Source organism: Leuresthes tenuis, unplaced genomic scaffold (genome assembly GCF_036924035.1).
Source record: "Leuresthes tenuis unplaced genomic scaffold, fLeuTen1.0.hap1 SCAF_19, whole genome shotgun sequence".
Lineage (NCBI taxonomy): Eukaryota > Metazoa > Chordata > Actinopteri > Atheriniformes > Atherinopsidae > Leuresthes > Leuresthes tenuis.
Window position 1 is genome coordinate 31,504,530 of NW_027325373.1, and position 23,129 is coordinate 31,527,658.

The window sequence follows — 23,129 nt, forward strand, 5'->3', positions numbered from 1 at the left end:
ATGATGATAATCAGAAAACTAAAGTGAACATAACATGGAAACCAAGAGAAAAAACATAAACCCCATGAATATAACCAAATTCACAAACCCTCAAAAAATAGAACCATGCGGGAGACAAACTGTTTACTTATAGTTCGGCCTTCTTCTGATGTTTAAACCAAACTTAAAGTAGCAACGAGAACAAAGCTGACAAAATGCAGGTGGACATTGCTGCAGCCGCCTCCTACAGAAGCACAAATCTAATTCATAAGAAACAGAAGAAACTTTAGAAAGACTGCAGGGACAAAAACAAAGAGTTGGGAAGAGCATAAAGAAGGAATTACATTTTGAAGTGCTGGAATCTGTACTCGGTATGGCTAGACTCACATAAAACAATGTTATGGTTATAAAATACATTAATTCTACTACCACAGTCTCCTTCACAGACGACATTTCAACACTTCACACGTACTTCACATGTCACAACTACTCAAAGTCATTTATTTTTTAAATGAAATTATAGGTTATTATTGCCTGAACAGATAAATGATCCATAGGGTTGTTTTGGAGGTGGTTAGTCTTCAACCTTCACACCTAATATATGGTTGTCTTTCAGGCATTGACCGTTGACAGCAATTCTTGCAGTTTAGCTGCAGTTTGTTTTTATTTACACCTCCTCCAGAGAATTCTCCTTTTGTCACAGGCATATTTGATCCTGTTTGCAATCAGAGACATACTCTAAGGATGCTGAGATGAGACTGACATCACATACAAAGTGAGGAGACATACATGACTCAGACAGTTGGTAAAGTAGTTTACTTGGACATTCTTCTGAACAGATCAAATTATACATGAGAAGCTCATAAAGTAATACAGCAGCTATAACAAATAAACAAAATATTCACTCTGTTACAACCATATGAGAAAATTACACTGCAGAATAAATAAGAACACTGGTCATTTTCAAGCACCTGCAAAGACAAAAGTTAAGACACTTTACACAGATTCTTATTGTATTTATACTTACATTCATTTGTTCATTCTATCTAACTAGACATTTAACCTTCCAAAGAACAAAGTTAAATGCATCTGCATGTTTAGATTCTAAAGATAATTTTAAACTGCATGTCATTAAAACATTTAAACATTATCAAATGTTTTACTTGGAAACCATAGGCACTGATCCAGCTCATCTTAGAGATCCATATTGCCATAAAACACCCACAAAAAAATTGTCCTGCTCATTTCCCCCCCGCAATTGTCCTGCAGTACATGTGCATGAATGTATTAAGCAATTAATTGATCAAATCGAAGGTGTGACAGAGGTGAGTGTTAGGTCCGAGAGTTTTCTTTGCTATCTTCATTCTGGATAACTCTGAAAACACATGAGCACTTGGATTTGGCTGGGTAAATAGTTATGTTTAAGCTTCTAGAAATCACATTAGCACACTTCAGTTAAGTCAAACAGGGAGGCAACCAGTCTAATTAAGAAGGATAATTTCCATTAAAGGGGAGGTGCAATAGTTAGTCCTCAGTTTGCCTCAGTTTGCTCTCTCTGCTCTGTGGTTCTGATATGTTTGTGCGAACTAACTTTTTATACATCTACACATAATTCATGTGGTCTGTCTAATCTAATTAACAGGACAAGACAAGTTAGGTAGAAAGATGTATCACAACGTGCCCCATCTCAGTTTTATGCTGTGCTATCTTGTAGTGGGGGCATGTTGTGTTAGTTCAAAATCCACTGACTGGACTTTACTGCCTCATCTGACATTTCCTTCACTATTTTCCTCACACTCTGTCCACTTATACCCAACTCCCTGAGACAACAGACTTTACAGCAATTCCTCTACATCCTACTACCACTGGACATATCCGAACTTTCCCTCCTCGCTGCTCTGCTTCTGTCTCCAACTCCACATACCTAAGCTTTCTCCTTTCATTTGCTTGTACAAGAGATGTAACGGTTACCGGTATTATGGTAAAGCTTGGTCACGATAAAGATTACTGTTTATGTTTAAATTAATCTCATTATCGCGGTGGATTATTGGGATATGCAATAACAGCCTCATCCAAGTCTCCCAAGCTTCAAGCAGTATCTATCCTTGAACATAAACTCATTTTCTCACACAGGCACTCCTCTCACTCACACACTCCTTATGTATAAACAAAACATGTAAACAAATTTTGTGTACAAATTACAAAATAAACTCATTCTGTGCCAGTTGTTTGCCCCTTTAATGCAAAAGTTTAATTTTGATAAGATTTTGGCTTCAAATGTTTTAGTATGACAAGAGAATCACAAGATTTCGTGTTTTTTGGACATTTGTACAGCAATTAAGAATACCGCGAACATATCGTTAACCACGATAATTTGGTCACTATAATCGAGATATCAAATTTTCCATATCGTTACATCCCTAGCTTCTACTACTAAGTCCTCCCAAGGAACAGTCCGCTCTATGAAATAGACTCTCATTCTCTCTCATAAAGTGTGGTCAGAGGCTTTCAGTTAAGCTACATCCAGACTGCATGTCAAATTTTTTTGCTCATATGTTACTGGATCTGATTTATTTCATGACAGTGTGAACAGCCGAAGTCACGTAGAATCAAATTTTTTTCAACTCTGATTTGGGCCACTTGAGTATGTGGTCAGAAATCATATACGGATCAAATTTTTTGCAATGCTCGTGTGGGTCCATTCAGTATGATTAACCGTTCACTGAAATCTGATATTGGCCACATTAAAAACAGTAATCTGAACAGGCCAAAAAAAAAAAGTCAGAAATGAGCATTAAGGCCTGCAGTCTGAACATAATCTTAGTTTAGAGCTAAGCTAACAGCTATTCTAATCAGTGACAACTCAAACCTCATAAGCTTTGAGTGATTATAGCTAAAACTATATTGTAGTTTATTCTATATTGTAGGCAATTTAGTGGCATCCCAATAGCTGTGGTTTTGAAAAAGAATCCCAGGTCAACTCTGTCTGAGATAGATACAAACCCAAGTAAAAATACTGTTGGTTCTGAGATGAGAACAAGATTTCCAAAAAGTGTTTGAGACCAAGACCAGTTTCGAGCACTTCAACACCAGGTAGTGGCCTCTTTTACAACAAAACCCAATCCACTATATAGTCCGCTTTATCATTTTTTTTTACTCTAAATGGTACCACAAGTCACTAAATGGTCATCTTGCTCTAGTAGCCTAAATGAGCACTGACGACCATAACCTTTTTTTTTTTTTTAAGTAATTTTTGCATAGGTATCTTACAGACTGCTGACCACAAGATAGAATCCAGGCTTAAGGCACTTCTGTATTGGCTTTGTGTTTGAAATTTGGATCCACCTTTGTACTTTTTTACAGTATATGTAATTCAATCAAAACATTTGGTGAAACACTGCACACCATTAACACCATAAGCAACAAGCTAGCTAACATCTGCAGATTTTTAATCAGACACCAATGTTAAGTGTGATGAGGTATAGTTTATATTTATACATGTTCAATTGTTTTCCTCTTCACTGTTTTATTTACAACTAGTCAGAGACATGAAAAGTTGTAAATAAGCACAAAATGCAGCAGCCATCATGATCACAGCCAAATTATGCAATCAGCATTTCCAGTATGTGCACAACTTGACATATTGAAAAGCATAAATAAGCAAAAAAGTGGTATATACAGTGTACTACATGTAAGTGTGACAATTATCCTTAAAGCAGCCAGCAAATATGTTTTCTGTACAAATTTCTCCACCCGAAACATTTAATAAAGTTGTCTAAATTGTCAAAAAAGTTAAATATTTGAAAATCATACATTGTTAGAACAAAATGACAAGGACTTAAAACAAGAATTAGTAACCTTAAGTAGGAAAAGTAAAATTTGAAAGAATAGGCCACAGATTGTTAACCCCTCCCCGTCCCTCTCTGCTGTGCTACAGCCTCAAAAAGCCGCTTCCTGGCAGCAATTGACCCCAGTTACAAAATTTATCTGGGTGAAATGAGTTGTTTTCCTTGAGATTCCTTCCTTGAGATTCCTTGCAAAAAGAAGCACTAATAGGAGTTAGAAGACCCTCATTTTCACAGATTTTCAATTTTGTGGTGCTGTCAAGGATTAGCGTTCTAACAAATATGACAATAAGTTATTCATATCTTTGTTCAAATCACCAGGTTCTGCACCTCCATACCTGAAGTATCTTACAATTGACTCCATTTTCATGACAGAATCAGACCTCCACTGTTTACAGCATTTTTAACTATATCTTTTTTCTTTTCAAAAGCATTTTAGTTTAAACTTTGTGTTCCACATCATTGCACAAAGTCAAACAAACAACACTTTATATATATCAGTGATATGGCCATAGAGGAAATAAATCATTATTAAACTAGTGGAAAATACATAATTGCAACCAAAATAAAAAAATAGAGAGTGGATTTGAAAATGTAATTATTCTGCTCCTCTACAAGAACAGTCAGGCACAATCGTATATACAGAAACAAACATAAAAAATAGAAATAGTTCCTTTGAAAATGGGCAAACTTGGATATGGAAAGGTTCAAAGTTTAAATCCACAGCCACAGCAGACAAATCACAGAGAGTAAATATACTTAAGATATGACACTAGGAGGTTTACAAAAGTTGGAGATTTAGATTGTTTGAAGCACCAGTGAGTGCCTCAAGTCGAAACTGGCTTAATAATTCAAAATCAGGAAATGGGTCTGACAGCTGCTACAAACTGTGTCAAGTCGTCGGCATTGGAAACATTCCTACGAAGTTTCATGTCATTCAGGACAAAGTAAGGCTGAATGGTATCATAACCAACATCTATCAAAGATTTATTCTGATTAAAACTCAGACACTTAAGACCGGAAATCCATGTAGGTATCTAACTGCTCCAAATAGCAAATACATGATCCAGAATATAATGATGAATGACATCTATAGGTTCAGGTTGTGAGTTACATAATACATTGTCATTTCTTTACCATTGTATTAAAATAAGCACTGGTAATCAACACAAGAGTTTTGAAGTTCTCAGTAACTTTTATAAACTGATTTGACTCTCATTATGATATCATTTACACCTTGAATGTTGTTAAAACAGATGTACGGTACTAAATGAGCATCAATTTAATTCAAATTAATTTAAATCTTAATTCATCTAGTTACATTCCAGCATGGCAAAACGTACAATATGGCTGCTTCCATTAATCATTTGACTGAGACTATTCAAGTTAATATCTTGAATGAAACGGTGTTGGTCTTAACAGGCATCTTTGCAACCTACTTTAGAATCAGTGGACCACAGACACTGACATCTGACCAGATATTGGGTTACTGATTTTTATTAGTACCTCATTTCTACGCCAAAAAAAGAAAAGCCTGAAGGCATATAAAAGCCTTGATGACTTGTCATACTTCAAAGCTGCATTTGTCAGCAAAATTAAAGTAACGAGGACCCAGATTTATGGGTTCATTTATGTTAGTTAAATAATGTTTTTGCTGTGCTGACATTTTGTGCCTGGATGTACTTATAAGAATAAACTGTGCAGTCTGTGTTATACTATATTAGCACAGTTATGAGACAGTTAAAGATGTTTGGGGCATATTCTCTACCATTTCTAAATAGACTTTTCCTATTAATGGACTAAAAGAGAGATGCTTATTAGCCTATTTCTGAGCCAGAATTCCAACTGACTGAATTGTAGCAATCCATTTTTAAGTTTGTAAAAATACAAAACAAAAACAACTTTTTGGCAATTCTGTTGGTATCAATTCAAACAGTCCATGATCATTGAATCAAGTGTATTTTTCATGGATGCAGCCTCTGAGTCTGAAGATTGAAGCCAAAGTGTCTCCAGTAGTTTTAAGTTTCCATAAACCAGTATGTGAAGTGCTATTTGCTTATACATACTCACATATTTACTGTAAAATATCATTTTGAAAAATCAACCCTCCCAAAAAATTTAATCTGCTCTGATTGGTCAGCCTAAGTGGCCTGATCAGGCACCACCCACCACCCTAAACAGCTCTTTTGAAATTCAAAACTTTAACACCACTGAACGCAGGATGAGTATTCAATGATTGGACCAGATTTGGATGTCTATGTCTAAGTCAACAACAGATAAACACTGAAACATTAAATTAGATTTTCTTAGGACATACCTACATTTCATCTGATGGCCAGCAGCAATGACCACAGCATTGCTATAACTGCAAAAAGAACAAGATTTATCCTTAAAACTTTAGATACTTACTACTTTTCACTCTACTTCAATACAGCATGATGCTCATTTTATGGATTGGTAGATGTTTTGCTGGCTCCCAAAACTAAAGACAACACAAGCCAATATATAGGTTCACTTGTTTTGCTGATTACTCACAACTTCTTGCTGTACAAGCTCCGTTGGTGTGGCTACTGAAAAGTAAATCTGCTCTATGAACTTTCGTATGAGCTACTTTCTCAGCCTAGCCACAGTCATGTTCAGTACTGAATTAGATTTTTTTCATTCACCTCTTTTTTAGAATTTTCAAAACAGGATGTGCGGCTGATTCTGGAAGAGTTTTGGAAAAAAAAGTCTGCTGATTGTACCTGAACTGAGAAGTTAAAAATAAACCGTCTTCACTACCTTAAAAAAGAGGCTTGTGCCGTTTTTTTAATTTACTTTTGATCTGATTTCAATATTCAACACCATTACTCACCCTTAAAAGCGATTGTCAAACTGAGCCTCCTGGGTCGTGACATATTCTGCTGACAGTTTTGTTTGGCAGTTACACATTCTCCAAACTGGTGCCCAACACCACAACCCCCCCAGACAACCTCCTCTTGTTCACTCTGTACACCCGACTGGATATGAAGAGAACTCTGCTTTAAAGCTTTCAGAATAAACCTCTATCACTGGTTGAAGAAGTCATGCAGTTGGTTGCACAGTCAACAACTTGCTGCTCAACTTCAACACAAAGGAGGTGATCACTGACATTAAAAGAGAGGAGGCTTCAGTGGAGCAGAGGTGAAACTTTAGATTTGAAGTAACATTTCCAAGAATCTGTCATGGTACTCACACATCTCAAAACGTGGAAAAGAAACAACGATATTTCCCCGAAGAGGAAGTCAAAGTCCAGTTCTGGTAAACTTTTACAGAGAAACAGAATCCCTTTTTGAAATGCCAAAGTGTCACAAATACAAGCTTGTACCTATGACTTTTTAATTATGCAATCCAATAATTTCTTTTTTTATTCAGTTCCATTGATGATTAATGAACCAAGTTGTGGGAGTGCAACTGTAAAGGACACTAATACTTCCTGAACACAGCTCTTTTGCATCCTAGAACATCATTATTCCGAGAAATAGTTCAGAGTTTTGGAATGTCTGTGGAATGGTGAGGAATCAGTTATCAGTGTCGGCAGTTCCTGAAATCTACTGCATTTGGACTTCATGTTTCAGACTCAAAGCTACATCAACAAACCTCTCTGTCTTGTTCTGTCCCTGAACAGTCAACACAACTGAGAGAAGCTGTGGAACTTTTGTGATCTGTCTGTTAAATGCTGTTTGCAGCCGTCTCCTACTGATGATTCAGGGGAGGGTTTGGTGGCATTCACTAAGTGTTAGCTGGTAATGTCTTGGGTAGTACTGCTGAGCTGACCTCAGCTCTGGGTGAAGGGACACACACTGATCCCATCCTGTTAAGGGACGTGGCTTTTGTCATGCCCTCGCTGCCCACGGTGGACAGAGGGAAGCTCTCGTAGCTCTCCCCTGCCCGGTTGCCGCACTGGCAGCGCTGCAGAGTGGTCTTCAGCTCCCGCTGGAAGTTGCTGTTCAGGAAGCCGTACACCACAGGGTTAATGCAGGTGGAGGCCATTGCTGTTAGGTGACAAGCAGAGAAAACAGCATCGTGCTGGCAGTCGGGTAAGGCCTGATGATGCCAGTCAAACAGAGTGTTGAAGACATTCAGCGGGAGCCAGCAAAGAGCGAAAGCAACAACAATGGCTAACAGCATGATGTTAATCCTCTGGGCTCCCCGAGTCCTCCTGCTGCGCTCCAGCATGTCCCTACACAACACAGCATGACATCTATTGTCAGACAATATACTGTGAAATAAAGATCACACCAAACCTATGGCAGTTATGCAACGACGTGATATATAAATAGAGTAAACAGGGAACGCAGGCAGGCTGTCACACAGTGGATGGAAAAAGCTTGTGATCCGAAGGAAGTATATAAGGGAAAACAAAGGTGTGTGACCTGCGTCGTCTCAGGCGGAGGAAGATCCTCAGGTAGCAGAGGAGCACCAGCAGGAGTGGCAGGCAGTACTGGAAGATCAGCAATGATGTTGTGTAAGCGAGGCGATGTTTGTCTGATGGCCACAACTCCATACAGATCAAATGGTCCCTTAGACAGAACAGACAGAAACTTTTTTTTTACAGGACAAATACAGAAGACAACTGCAATGTAGCCTTGGATTTGGACTGCAGTGATATTTGGTGCTAAAATCCTTCTCTGCTAAACCTACCTGTAGAACTAAAACATCAACTCTTTCTCTGAAGGGGTGTTCCACGAGTTAACCTTTTATAATTATTGTAAAAAGAAAGGACACCTCTTTAAATCCCAAGGTTTTACATATCACAACATTAAAATGTCATCCAGTCCTCATCAGATCTTAAAATGAGGTAAAAACAACACGTGATGAACAACAACACGACATATTACACTGTGTCACTATTTACTAAACAAAAACTCAAAACACAGAAGCATTGAGTGAAAAACTAAGTGAACGCCATGATCCAACAGCTTGTCGAAGCACCTTTAGCAGCAGTAAGTTGAAGTAATGTTTTTCTGTATGACATTATCAGTCTCTCACATGGCTGTGGAGGGATTTTGGTCCACTCTTCTTTCCAACGTTGCTTCAGTTCATTGAGGTTTGCAGCACTAGTTTATGCACAGATCTCTTAAGGTCTCAGCACAGCATTTCAATCAAGTTGAGGTCTGGACCATTGCAACACCTTGATTCTTTTCTTTTTCAGACATTCTGTTGTAGATTTCTGCAGTGTTTGGGATCATTGTTCTGTTGATGACCTAGTTTTGGCCAAGCTTTGGCTGTCGAACAGATGGCCTCACATTTGACTCTAGAATACTTTGGTATACAGAGGAGTTCATGTTGGACTCAATGGCTGTAGCTTCAGAGCAAGCCCAAATCATCAGCCCTCCACCACATGCTTGACAGTTGGTATGAGGTCTTTGTGCTGATATGCTGTGTTTGGTTTTCTCCAAATGTGCTGCTGTGTATTATGATCAAACATCTCCACTTTGGTCTGTCCAAAGGACATTGTTCCAAAAGTCTTGTGGTTTGTTCAGATGCAGCTTTGTAAACTTAAGCCTTAATTCCTGTGGAAGCAGTAAGGTTTCACTTAGTTTTTCACACACTGCTTTTGCATTTATTTTATAAACAAATAACCTGATGCAATACGTCATGTTGTTAATTTGAGGTCGTATTCACCTTAATTTCAGACCTGGTAAGGACCAGATTTTATTTTATGTTGTCCTGTAACATCAAACCTTCTTCATAAAAAGGGTGTAAGGTGTTTCACATGGGTTTATACACATTTGTGTTAAATGTTGCACTTGTCTGCACCTATACGAACTGCTTTCTTACATGTCTACTATCATCCAAGATTCGTCACTTCAACGTAACTTTGCATTCATCCCGTTTTCACAGAGGTTTGTGAACTTGTCACATTTACACAACTCTTCATTTTCTGCTTTTTTATGACATGAACAGATTAACAAATTAATGTTTAGAAAGCTGTGGGAGTAAAATCATGTTTGGCTTTTATTTTGAAGACTAAAATAAATAAATACAAAATGCTGCACAGAACGTCTGTTGCAGGTCTACCTAAACTGTTGTGATAAACTTCAACACAACAAATGTAGCATTCTTTTAGGTCATGAAGGTATAAGGCAGTCGGTTTTACCTGAAGATGACGTGCGTGGAAACCTGTAAAAGATGTCGTTGGTTGTGTTTTAATGAGACATTGCTGTGTTGAAAAGCTGAAACTTTTAGTGAAATTACTTTGTGTTCAGCAATTGTTCCTCGTCAGTTTTCATCTCCAGATGTTACTTTGCAGACTTCAGATTCTCCAGAAGAGTTAACACCTCTAATAACTGGTGAAAAATAAACTTGACTGAGGCTGGACTTACTGATTCGGAGGAGAGGTTTACCCTGAGGAAGGTGCTAGCAGTGCTGGGCAATCAAGACCCCACTCTCAACATCCTGGCAGGTCAGAAAAGCAGCCGAAGTGGACAGTTCTTCTCACGGAGAGGCTCAGAAGGTCGTTTGTTCCCTCTGCCATCAGACTCCATAATCTCAGTGTGTAGCATCACTCTTATTTTTTTACCTGACTTGTGCAATAATCTTCTCACCTCATCTTTCAGGTTTAATTGCACTACTCTTTAGACCTGAATTTTATTGGTTGAACTAATATTTATACCTGTATTCAAGAGATTTGATTTCCTGTTTAATCAAAAGTAAAAAAAAACAAACAACAGTCTTTGTTAATGAAATATTTTCAATAATTACAGCATGCTCAGCATGGTTGCACAAAATTCAGAATTTCAGAATTGAATTCAATTCAAGGAAAGAATTTGAATTTACTCTGCCCTCACATATCAGTGAGAATGTGGTACTTTTAACATACATTTTTCTTCCATTCCCTTAATATTGAATAATTAGAAATATCTTCATTTCCAAGTAAGCAAATGAAACAATATTTTGTTAAATGAAATTATCATTTATCAAAGTTCTTTACAGAGTAAAGGTGTAACATCTAATGGTCAACAGTTCCTCAAATGTTTTGTCATTGAGGCGGCATCGTTATGGTCTGAATATCTTGCCTGCAACACTAAATATCCTCTCCACAGGTGCAGAGGAAGCAAGAATGACCGGATATTTACATGCAAGTACAGCTAGGTTTGGAAAACTGTTTTTTTTTTCCAGAACAATAAAGGATCGGCATCCTCAGCCAAACATGGTGTGCTCAAGTAAACTGGGAGCTTGTGTGTTATTCCAGCAGGTGACATTAGCAGGTTAAAGTTTGTGCATTGCCTCCAGGACCTCTGTAGGCCTACTTACTATAATAAAGTATTGTATACATGAAGTCCATACAATAATATCTGTATGAAATTCATATTGTAATCATATGTAATATATAAGCTTCATTGTTAAATACACCTTAATTATGTATCATGAATTTCTTTGAATGTCATGAAATTTCAGTTCTACTTCCTGCAATTCAAATTTGAATTGCAATTCTGCTTCCTGTTTGAAATCTGAATTCAAATTCAAATTAAAGAATTGAATGGGAATTTAGGGGTCATTCTCAATTCAATTCTTAATTTTGTACAACCCTGATGCTCAGGTGCTGATAAGTTGGAAAAGAAACAAGCTCCACCTGTGTTTTGGGGTAATTATGGCCTCCTGATTATCAACAGCTTTACTTTTTAATTGCTCCTGGTAGACTGTTTTGTTCTTTATTTAACCAAGTTGGATGGATTGCAGCCTAATTTGCCCAGTTTAGTAAATCCGGTCAACACACTTTTATCACTTTAAGCAATTTACAAGTACAATTTACAACTTACAAGTTTTTTTCTTTGTTTGCTTTCTATGGAAACTGATCTAAAAAGATGTCTCCTTGTCTAATGAGGCTTTTATATTTTCAACCTGTTCTGCACAATCAAGTAATGTTTTAGTTTTCAGCACAGCTGACACTATCAGTGACTATGTCCCAGTGATAGGTGACTTTATGAATATTTGTGACCATAAATACAAAATATAAGTATAGAGGAAATTGAATTTCTGCTCTGAAGCATGGCACAAATTATGTTTTGGATAATAACACAGAAAAATTAAGGGACTTTCATAGGAAAAATGTAGATGGCTTTTGATGTGTGTGTGGGTTACAAAGTTTATCATTTCCCCTGATTGCCAAGACCTGGTTGAACCAATTCCCAAGAAAAACTAATTTCAACTGTGATTTAAATTAAGTTATGTGCTGGGATGAGTTTGGGAGGAGAATCCAAACAGGCAGGAAATACGTGAAATAAACAAATAAACTTGATTTAATAGAATAAAAAATTCTACTGAAGAAGGAAACTACGAAACTAACAAGGCTGGTTGGTACTTGACATGGAAAATGCTGTCTTTACTCTCCATGTACATATATCATTAACTTGTATTTCTCTTTCTCAGCAGGTATCCCTGGCCTGGTGTTATGGTGCTTGTTGTCCCCTCTTTCCTGTCCTCTCAACTCCCCAGCTGGTCGAGGCAGATGGCTGCCCTTCCTGGTTCTGGTTCTGATAGAGGTTTCTTCCTGTTAAAAATGTGTTTTTTCTCTTGTGGTCGCCTTGTGCACGCTCAGGATGGTGTTACTGGATCAAAGAGAAGTTTCAGACTAATTTGGAATTTAAATAATTGTATTTGATCGGATTATGAGTGTATTATAATGGATTGGATTCTAATTAAATTCAGTTTTATTTATATAGCGCCAAATTACAACGTCATCTCAAGGCACTTAAATAATATAGTCCAATTCAAGCCAATTGGAATTCAATTCATTGTAATCATAATCCAGTTAATCAATTTCAAAATAATCCAATTCATTCATATATAGAGCCAATTCAAAAACAATATCCTAGCTAAGGAAACCAACAGATTGCACCGAAACTTGTTTTCAGTCCAGTCTCCCATTGTGAGTATGCCGGAGGCGACTGTGGAAAGGAACGACTCCCTTTAAACAGGAAGAAACCTCTGGCAGAACCAGACTCAGGAAGGGTGGCCATCCACCTCGACCAGCTGGGGTTTGAGAAGACAGAAAAGAGGGGGAAAAAAAAACATAACACCATTCAAAGGATACCTGTTGGAACAGGGAAACACTAGTTAATAACCACAATAATGTCACATGTACATAATATCATTTGAGAAATTAATTAGGGGGAAAAGTGAGGAAAGGTGTGACAGATGAGGTCCCCCAGCAGTCTGAGCCTATAGCAGCTTAACTATCGGATGTTTCAGGATCACCTGAGCCATCCCCAACTATAAGCTTTATCAAAAAAGAAAGTTTTAAGCCTAGTCTTAGAAGTGGAAAGGGTGTCTGCTTCCTGGACGTTTACTGGCAGCTTAATCCACAAGAGAGGGGCGTGAAAACTGAAGGCTCTGCCTCCCATTCTACTTTTAGAAACTCTGGGAACAACAAGTAAACCTGCAATTTGGGAGCGAAGTGCTCTGTTAGGAAAATATCTTGAGATATTTAATCTTTAAGATATGATGGAGCTCGGTCATAAAGAGCTTCATATGTGAGGAGAAGAATCTTAAATTCTATTCTGAATTTAACAGGGAGCCAATGAAGAGAAGCTAAAACTGGAGAAACATGATGTCTCCTGTTAGTTCTCATCAGAACTCTGGCTGCAGCATTTTGGATCAGCTGGAGGCTTTTCAGAGAATATGTGGGACGGCCCAATAATAAAGAATTACAGTAGTCCAATCTTGAAGTAACAAATGCATGGACTATTTTCTCTGCATTACACTGAGACAGGATGTTCCTGATTTTAGCAATATTGCGAAGGTGAAAGACGGCAGTCCAAGAAACCAGTTTTATATGTGCATCAAATGATAAATTCTCAAAAATAACTCCAAGGTTCCTCACTGTAGAACAGAAGCCAAGGAAATACCATCTAGAGTAACTATACAACTAGACAATTTCTCCCTGAAGCGCTCAGGTCCAAAGAGAACAACTTCAGTTTTGTCTGAATGTATAAGCAGACAGTTCTGAGTCATGTGTCTTTATGTCTATAAGACAGGCTTGTAGTCTGACCAACTTATTGGTTTCATCTGGTTTCATAGATAGTACAGCTGAGTATCATCAGCATAGCAATGGAAATTTATGCCATGCTGTCTAATAATGTTACCTAATGGAAGCATATATAAAGTAAAAAGAATCGGTCCAAGCACAGAACCCTGAGGAACTCCATGACTTACTCTGGTGTGTGAGGAAGATTCTTCATTTACAAGAACAAACTGGAATCTATCAGATAAATATGACTTAAACCAGCCTAATGCAGTTCCTTTAATCCCAATAACGTCTCTGTAACAGAATGCTGTGATTGATCGTATCAAATGCAGCACTGAGATCCAACAGGGACAAGCACAGACACAAGTCCGCTATCAGAGACTAAGAAAATATCATTGGTAACTTTCACCAGTGCTGTTTCTGTGCTATGATGCACTCTGAATCCTGACTGAAACTCTTCAAACAGATTATTTCTATGTAAATGATCACAAAGTTGAACTGCAACTATTTTTCAAGAACCTTAGACAAAAAAAGGAGATTGGATATAGGTCGATAATTAGCCAACACTTCTGAATCAAGAGTAGGTTTTTTAAGTAACGGTTTAATTACAGCAACCTTAAAAGTCTGAGGTGCATATCCTATCAACAAAGACAGATTGATCAAATCCAATATGGAAGTGTCAATTAAGGGGAAAACCTCCTTGAACAGTGTGGTTGGGATTGGGTCTAAAATAAAGGTTGATGATTTAGAAGAGACCATTGCTGTTGTTAGCTCAGAGAGATCAACTAGGCAGAAGCTGTCTAAATACAAATCAGGTTCTAAAGATACTTCTAAAGCTGCTGCACTTGATGATACATCAGTATCAATTTTTTATTGATAAAGAATCTCATGGGGGTGGTCGGTGGCGCAGTGGGTTAAGCAGGTGTCCCATATACAGAGGCTATAGTCCTCACTGCAGTCAGCCCCAGCTCAAGTCCCAAACTGAATGGCCTCTACTGCATGCTCTTCCCCTTCTCTCTGCCCTGTTTCCTGTCTCTTTCCACCATCCTATCAATAAAGTCATAAAAAGCAAAAAAAGTGCTGAAAAGAAACCTGGGATTATTCTTATTCTCTTCTATCAATGATGAATAATAAGCAGTTCTAGCTTTACAAAGGGCTTTCTTATATGTTATTAAACCATCTTTCCAGACTAATTGAGACTCTTCTGAATTAGAGGAACGCCACTGTCTCTCCAGCTTTCTTGCAGTCTGCTTTAACGCACGCAGCTGTGGATTATACCAAGGAGCCAACCTCTTCTGACTGATTACCTTCCTTTTCAGAGGGGCAACATTGTCCAGTGTTGTACGTATTTAAACTATAGTGCTGTCAACAAGAGAAGCAAGTATTGCTGGAGTAAAATTTAGGTAGCCATCCTCTGTCATATCTGCACATGGCAGTGTGCAGGAAAAGGAAAGTTTTGAAAAGGATGATGAAAATAACTCTTTAAAACTGGTTACAGCAATCTCTGATGGACGCCTTCTATATGTAAAATTCTTCCCAGAAGCTGTATAGTCAAGTAATGTAAATTCAAAAATCGTGCCTTGAGATGAAGTTTGTTGTGATTTGGTGCTTTATGAATAAAACTGAATTAAATTGAATGAATGAATTATGAATGATCAAGAGGCTATAGGCTCATTCTGGTCGCTTCTGTCTTTTGTCTCCAAAGTAAAACAATATATAGAACGTGTCAATTACTAAAATGCACCTGGAGAAGAGAGGAGGCTTATTGGAGGAGCTACTGTATAAGCCCTATTGCAGATGTTTTTCAGCCCTCACCACCTCTGAAGGAATATTAATCTTACACTGTAAAATCAGTTGAGAGAGACAGCAGAATAATTGGCACTTTCCTGAACCCCTTCTGAAGATTTCATGCGGTTTTATCCCCAAGTTTTCTTTTTTTGACTCACTTGGGAAATATCACAATGGGAACGATCTTCCTCTTGTTTCGTGGGCATCAGCTTAGTTTCAGATCCTCAGTCAGCCACTTCAAGGAGACGGCCGTAGAAAATCTTGAGTCTATTAATGACCTGAAGTGATAGAGCAGCAGCAGAATCTCTAATAAATGACGAACTGATGGAAATTTTTTAAGTGAAAAGGGACAGAAGCTGAAGTGTGCACTCATTTATTAATGCCTACATGTTAAAAATTACTATAAAGTTCTGCCAGTGATGCAGCTACTCTTCTTTGATGGAATCATTCATCACTTTTAAGTCTCCCCTGTGCAGCCGAAAGTCAGCCAGTGTGTGAAACAGCAGGATGATCCTTCAGTGACAAAGACTTCTTCAGTGCTTTGAGGCTCCTTTAAGAGGGCCACGTTTCAGAGGACCGCACATGTTTTCTTACACACGTCTACTGGCGATTAAAAACTCTCTAACCATGACTGATAAACACATTTTTCATAGATGTGCTCACCCTCCTTGTTGCTGTTGTCTTTGCTCTCTAAAAAGATGGATGCCCCCTGTCTTTCTTTCTCTTCATTAAGGCGAGAGTGCAAGACCTATTATATAAATGAGCATCTGTTACATTCAAGTCCCAGTGGAGTTCACACTCTGCTGGAAAAGTTTGTACAGTTGTGTTAAATAGTCCTGATCCAGCCCCCATTTCTGTTTGTTTCCTTCCAAGCAGCCAGACTTTCTTGTTATCTTTTGAAGTGGTCCTGATCAATAGTTCTCCAGGCTTTCTGAAGGTCTTTCAAAGTTTTTGTTTGAACATTAGCTGCTTTTTCACTCAATATTAGTATTGGGAAGTATCTCATCTACATTTGATCAATGTTTGAGTCATTTTTGAGAAATTAATTCAGTCCCACTGGTTCTCCTTCAGAATGGATTCAACATTTTGACACCATAATAACATGTGTGTTTGTGCGCTCTCAGCATAAACTAAGGTTTGGAAATTTGTCCTGAGTTTGCAACAACATTTGGAGGAAGTGTAATTTCATGGGAAAATGAGCACTGCTCCATCTAATCAGCATAAAAATGACCTTAGCTGGCCCCTTTTCCCTCCACCTCGGTGTAAGTGTGATCATTTTGAGCCGGGTAATGACCACCGCCTCAGGGAAACTGCTGAGGACGGTGTGTGTTTACCTGAGTGCCTTTGGGCAGTTAGAGTCTACTTCAGCTATCACAGTTTGAGACAAATGATTGTAAAGGGTGATTCCAATTACAGCAGCTGGAAACTGGCTCAAATGAACAAAACCTTTATTTCTTCAACAAAATGCTCAGTTTTGATGTTAATCATTCAGTCTGGCCCTCTGGTGAGCTGGTGGTCACTTTAGAAACACAGAAATTGCTCTGTTGAGATGATAGAGGGCTTTGATGTCAGCTGACTCTCTTTAACTTGAGCTAGCCTCATGTCTGATATTTGCAGCTCATATTTCTTGAATAGACTTTTCACTTTAGTCGATAATACGTATAATAGGTCCACCTCTCTACAGAGTCTATAGTCTTTCCATTAATTCACACCACCTCAGACCAGTGACCTTATGTCCAAAAGGTTAGAAAACCATGTTAAAAGTAAACAAAAAAATAATGCAAAGGCAAATTATTCAAAGCCAATATTTTACCAAAACTAGTACAAAGAGATCAAAATAAATGTTAGTGTTGAAAGTTAGACATTTTAGTTGTATTTGAGAAAGATGATCATTTAAGTGTGAAGCATCTTATGGAACATTGCTGTTATGATCTGTGGCTTTTTGTGATTTGGTTTTACTCTGACTTTTGGTTTCTTCATTTTCTTATTTTCTGTTTTATTTGGATAGATCCTGATCTATTGTTGTTCTATCTGTTGTTCACTTCAGTTAGTTTTAATGTTGTCTTGTCACACCTGGCTTCTGTTGCCGATTGCTCTCACCTGTTGCTCATTTTGTAAGTAGTCCCTCAGTATAAATTCTCCTGGTTTTCCTTAGAGTAAGAGGGTTTCTGGTTCGTATCCTGGCTGGGGCCTTTCAGCGTAGAGTTTGCATGTGCGCTCTGTATAGGTTCTCTGGATTCCTCCCAATGCCAAAAAACTTGCCTGCCACGTTAATTGGTGACTCTAAATTGTCCCTAGGAGTGAGTGTGAGTGAGTATGGATGGTTGTTTTTTCTCCATGTGACCCAGAGATGGATTAGGTAGGTATAGAAGATTAATGAATGGATGGTTTTCCTTTGCTCCTTGCTAGAACATTGTATGTTATTGTTTCCCCGTTGCCAGTTCCTCCGTCACCCAGTCTTCTTGTGAGTCCATCGGTTGTTCCTCTTTTGTTCTTTGTAACTTTCTGTAAATAAGTTTGCTTACCCTGCTTTGGCAGCTCCTTCAGTTTTTCTAATAGTCTGTTGTTTTTGCCAACTGTGACAATTGCACATCTAATTAGGCTAATTGTCAACAGGTCAGCAGCATGAATGGGTCTTTTACAGGTAAACATGAGTTCAGTAAATCTAAACTTAAAATCAGAGAATCTGTGGATTTCAGAGAAATCTCTGAAGACGAGACTAAAAACCAGCACTGATTGTTGGTGATGTTCAGACTCTGCATTAAAAATAGACTTAATTCTGTTGTGAAAACCACCATCAGTGAACACAAGTCATCTTTGCAGCCACACATGAAGAGAAAAAGAAACAAGTCCCAGAAAGTCTGCTGCCCCTTCTGGACGTGAGCTCATTTAAGATGGACTGAAGTCAAATCAAAACTGTCCAGTAGTCTAACCAATCAGAATAAAGAGATTCAGTTTGACATGATGAACACTACATCTTCTGAGATATAGATGAGAACCGTCCAGCTTGTTATGAGCCTTAAAAGTGTGATAGTAAGAAGGTGCATTAATTAGATTTTGGAGCAACGTATAATGCAGACAAAACATCTTTGGGGGAAAGTGATACTTATTTCAACATTACAAACCACCCACTTAAAGCACACAAAACATTAAGAAATGGAAAATACAGCAAAGGTGGATTTAAACTGTTCTTTTAAAACTAGAGCAGTTAGTCTTTTCAATTTGCCATTTGATATCTTAATATTTGATATCTAACCCCTTACCCTTCTGAGCCTTGAAATAAGCTAGTTATCTACATTGTCGCTGATATCAACCTCAGTCCTTTTTCATCCTGGACCTGTGATATAATTTAATCCCAGACATTCAGTCTCACCTGAACGGGTTGGCTGGCAGGCTGATGTTCTGGAAGGGGTCATTGGTGAGGATGTTGAAGGAGAGGAAGGGCAGGGAGATGAAGCAGGCGACCAGCCACGTGAGCCCCACAGCCAGATAGGAGTGGCCGGCAGCGGGGGACCAGCCGGTGGGATGGAGGATAAGCTGGTGACGCTCCAAAGCGATGAGCACCAGGGAGAAGATAGACACTGTCACTGACATACACTGAACAAAGGGAGTCACCTGGACAGGTTAAAAAGAGAGGATTAAAAAAAACTTAAGCTTAATTTGGCTGCTTCATAAAGTTAACATACATCTTCGCAAAGAGCCTTCACAAGGGGAAATTCGAATTAGGCAGTGCTGATTTTTTTGTCACTGCTCCTGAGGGATGTCTGCTGAATGAAAAATTATGCTGAGCTGTTCTTTGCTCCTCTCAACTTTTACTGTTAATCTATAAGCTCAAATCAGTTATTTGATGTTTGGTTGGTTACAGAAAAATTAAAGTAATGGAAATCGATTAGAATAAATACTTTCAATATCAGACTATATTTGGAAATGGAATTTAATGAGTCCGATGAGAATTCTTATTTGAAATATACATTAAAATATTGTACTTTGCAAAAGTCCTGATCCAGTTCTCATTTCTTTCAGACTTTCTCGTAATCTTTAAAGTGGTCCTGATCATAGTTCTGCAGGCTCTCTGAAGGTCTTTCAAAGTTTTACTTCGGCTGCTTTTTCACTCATTTTCAGTCCAGTCCTTGTACCTGACCATTTTCAGAGGAATGTGTTTTTTCTTTGTTAAGCCACTTAACTCTGACATATGAATCATTCAAGCAGAAAAAGGCTCCTAACTCAAGGGATGAACCAGTGTTATGTATTCTTGGAGTGATTTTCCACCCAGCCCCCATGTAAAATCTCTAGATTTGACATGTCAGCAAATGTCTCAGAGTGGTGATAGTTTGTCCTTTTTGCTGACCTTTTTGTCCTTTCGCTCACTCACTGCTATTGTTGATATGTGCAGATTCATGCAGTACTCATATCAACAAAATAAGGAGTCTCATCTGCTATTCTGATTTCCACATTTCTGCCGTTTGTGCTGCCTCCTGGACACTCTAGAGACTCGTTCCTCAGTGGCATTTACAGCCAGCAGAGAGCATCTGTAACAGAAAATGTCCAGCTGAATGTGACCAAATTGTCAACACATTCTTCTCAATATCTTTTGTGTTAATGTGTGGAAACCGCTATAGTAATGACATGACAGTTGGTATGAGGTGTTTGTGCTAGTAGGCTGTGTTTGGTTTTCTCCAAACGTGCTGCTGTGCATTATGACCAAACATCTCCACTTTGGTCTGGTCTGTCCAAAGGACATTGTTCCTGTGGTTTGTTCAGATTCAGCTTTGCAAACATAAGCTGTGCTGCCATGTTCTTTTTAGAGAGAAGAGTCTTTCTCCTGCAACCCTTCCAAACAAGCCATACTTGTTCAGTCTTTTTCTAATTGTACTGTCATAAACTTTAACATTTAACATGCTAACTGAGTCCTGTAGAGTCTGAGATGCAGCTCTTGGGTTTTTGACCTTGGGGTGAACTTGCTGGGACATTGACTGTCTTGAATGTTTTCCACTTGTGAATAATCTTTCTCTCTGTAGAATGATGGACTCCAAATAGTTTGTAAATAGCCTTATAACCCACGTAACACTTACTCAATTCAATTATTCACAGCATTGATCAGCATCTCCTGGCTGCTACTTACGCTCTTAATTCCTCTGGAAGCAGTAAGGGTTCACTTAGTTTTTCACACACTGCTTCTGTGTTTTGTCTCAGTTTTTGTTCCATAAATAATGCCATAATGTAATATGTCATTTTTTGTTGATCTGAGGATATTTTTACCTAATTTTAAGACATGATGATTGTTTTGTCTTTATGTCCTGATAAATAACCTTTGATTTGATAGATTTGTACTTATTCTTTCAACAACATGTAGCATTTGGACATCTTAAGCATTACAGAGAGAGCTGTGGCACTGTTACATGTTTATTCTAGATACATTTTGCCTTTATAGTTTTTGTTAATGGACAGAGTTGGGTTGGAAGCTTTTCTTTTCTTACATGAAATGTCAGTTCAGGAGTAGATATTCATCTTCTCAGTGTGATGGTCCACTGACCTTACACAGGGCCTCTCCCAGCACCCAGCGGTCCATCAGTGTGTATATGACAGTAACCGGCAGACACACCACACACATGAGGATGTCCGAGCACGACAGGTTAGCGATCAGGATGTTGGTGACGTTGCGCAACTCCTGTTGCCGGGCGATGATGAATACCAGGCCTGCGTTGCCCAGCAACCCGATTGCTATGACAGCACTGTACGCCACTATCAGGAAAGTGGCCCCACCTATTGAAGGCGGGCATTGAGAGGTATCTGCCCAGTCAGAGGCCTCCCAGACACCGAGGAGGCTGCTGTCGTTGGACATGGCAGAGAGGGATAGATGGGGGGGTGGGGGGGGTGGTGAACAAGACCAGAGCCCCGAGGCTCCCGAGTTACTTCTTCCAAGAAAATGAAAAGTCTGCAGAGATGAGAGGACAAAGGAGGCGCAGGAGGAGCACAGGTGTCGTGAGGAGTTAAATGAATAAGCAGCAAGAATGTGTTTGAGGAACAGAGCGGTTCAAATATAGAAGTTGTCCTGTTTTTCCATCTCCGTCGGCATCCTGGTGGATCAGCTCAGTGACTGTGTATCCCTGCGATGGAGAGAAAACGGAATAATGAGGCGGGGGCTGACAGCAAAGCAGTTAGAGGTGAAGAAAGGTGAAGTGAAGCTGTGTCGGGGAATGACTGAATATATTAGCTCATGCTGTTCTTCCTCTGCAGAACCACTCCCCACCACCCACAGAAATCTATTAGCATACAGCATTGGAGGTTTAATGGTGCATTATGCAGTTCAGGTCACCAGGGTAGGACTCACCATTTGTAGATGAAGCAATAAAAGACCTCAGCTGCTGTAATATCGCAGAGAGTTGCCTTTTTTTCCCCACAGGAAATCTAAAAACATTCCTCAGAGACTGCTCACTTCAAAGCTGCTGAACGTTCACATTGGCTGATGGACAGACAGCAACATGAGAGCAGAAGGCAAAAAACCCCATCAATGTATGGGAAAAAAAGAAACTCTCAGATGCTCACACTTCCTGTTTGAAAGTAAAAAACCTCATTCATTCCTTTTCAGCTTCATTGTCTGTTATTACACAGTTCAATCTATGAAACAAATCTGCACGCAAACTACAAAACATATTACATACAAATGTCTATTTATGTTTATATCCATGGGAAGATAGAGATGTTACACTATACCAAACCTGTGCTAACCTTTGGAGGCATTTGCAGCTAAAGCACAAAACCACAGCGCTGATAATTGTTCATGAAAGCTGTTTTTTACATAAAGAAAACATGATTTCACTTTTTTAAAACCTCATAAATGTAAGTTTCTGTTTTAAATGGTGTGAGGATGATGCTCATTCAAGTTATCTCCTTCTTGTCTTCAACTTCAAGTTAAAGGAACAGTGTGTAATAATTACTGACATCTAGTGGTCATGTTAGAGATAACAACCAACTCAAATGTCCACTCACTCGCAGCAAAAAAACTGCATCTGTTTCTGGAGGCTGAATTACCTGTGCAGGAGAAGAAAGCTGCTTTAGCATCACTCTGTTTGGTCCTCATCAGGGATTAGCATTTTCTTGTTTTCTGCTCTTACTTAATCTGAACTCTCTTCTCCTCTTCCTGCTTTCTCTTATTCGATGAGGTCAATTAACATGCTCTGGTCAGTTTTAGCACTATGTATTAAGTCTGATTCTAACTTCTTGTAACCCCAAAGCTTCCACAACCACCAATTCCTCCACTTCCTCAGCTTCTTCTACATACCATTTATGCCGTGTAGAAGGACCCGCTGGGCAAAAATAAATGTATTGTTTAGCGGAGCAGTTACTGTAGATACTAAATAAAATAGTTTTGATAGCATAAATAGAACTTTGTTATTGTTTCATGCTACAGCTTCACATCTCACATCTTTAGAGTGTATATTATCAAACTGCAGTTCCACTCATGAACATTAAACCACCTCTTTAACTTCCTTCTCCAACTCTTATCTGTGATACACTTTGCCTCT

General features: G+C 38.6%; 1 protein-coding gene across 1 annotated transcript; it reads right to left on the bottom strand.

Annotated features, from left to right (window-relative positions):
* Positions 1-884: 884 nt before the first annotated feature.
* Positions 885-21,445, bottom strand: npy8ar (neuropeptide Y receptor Y8a). The gene is made up of 4 exons (XM_072372352.1): positions 21,137-21,445; positions 18,977-19,218; positions 8,219-8,365; positions 885-8,025 (listed from the first exon to the last, which is right to left on the bottom strand). The coding sequence occupies exons 1-4, from the start codon at positions 21,443-21,445 to the stop codon at positions 7,575-7,577; spliced, it is 1,149 nt and encodes a 382-aa protein (XP_072228453.1). The 3' UTR covers positions 885-7,574.
* Between the last annotated feature and the right edge of the window lie 1,684 nt (positions 21,446-23,129).

Coding starts and splice junctions, on each gene's coding strand:
- npy8ar (XM_072372352.1), bottom strand. CDS start 21,445: ATGTCCAACGACAGCAGCCTCCTCGGTGTCTGGGAGGCCTCTGACTGG. Junction 19,219..21,136: donor TGGGAGAGGCCCTGTGTAAG/GTCAGTGGACCA, acceptor TAACCTGTCCAG/GTGACTCCCTTTGTTCAGTG. Junction 8,026..8,218: donor CTCCGCCTGAGACGACGCAG/GTCACACACCTT, acceptor TGTGTTGTGTAG/GGACATGCTGGAGCGCAGCA.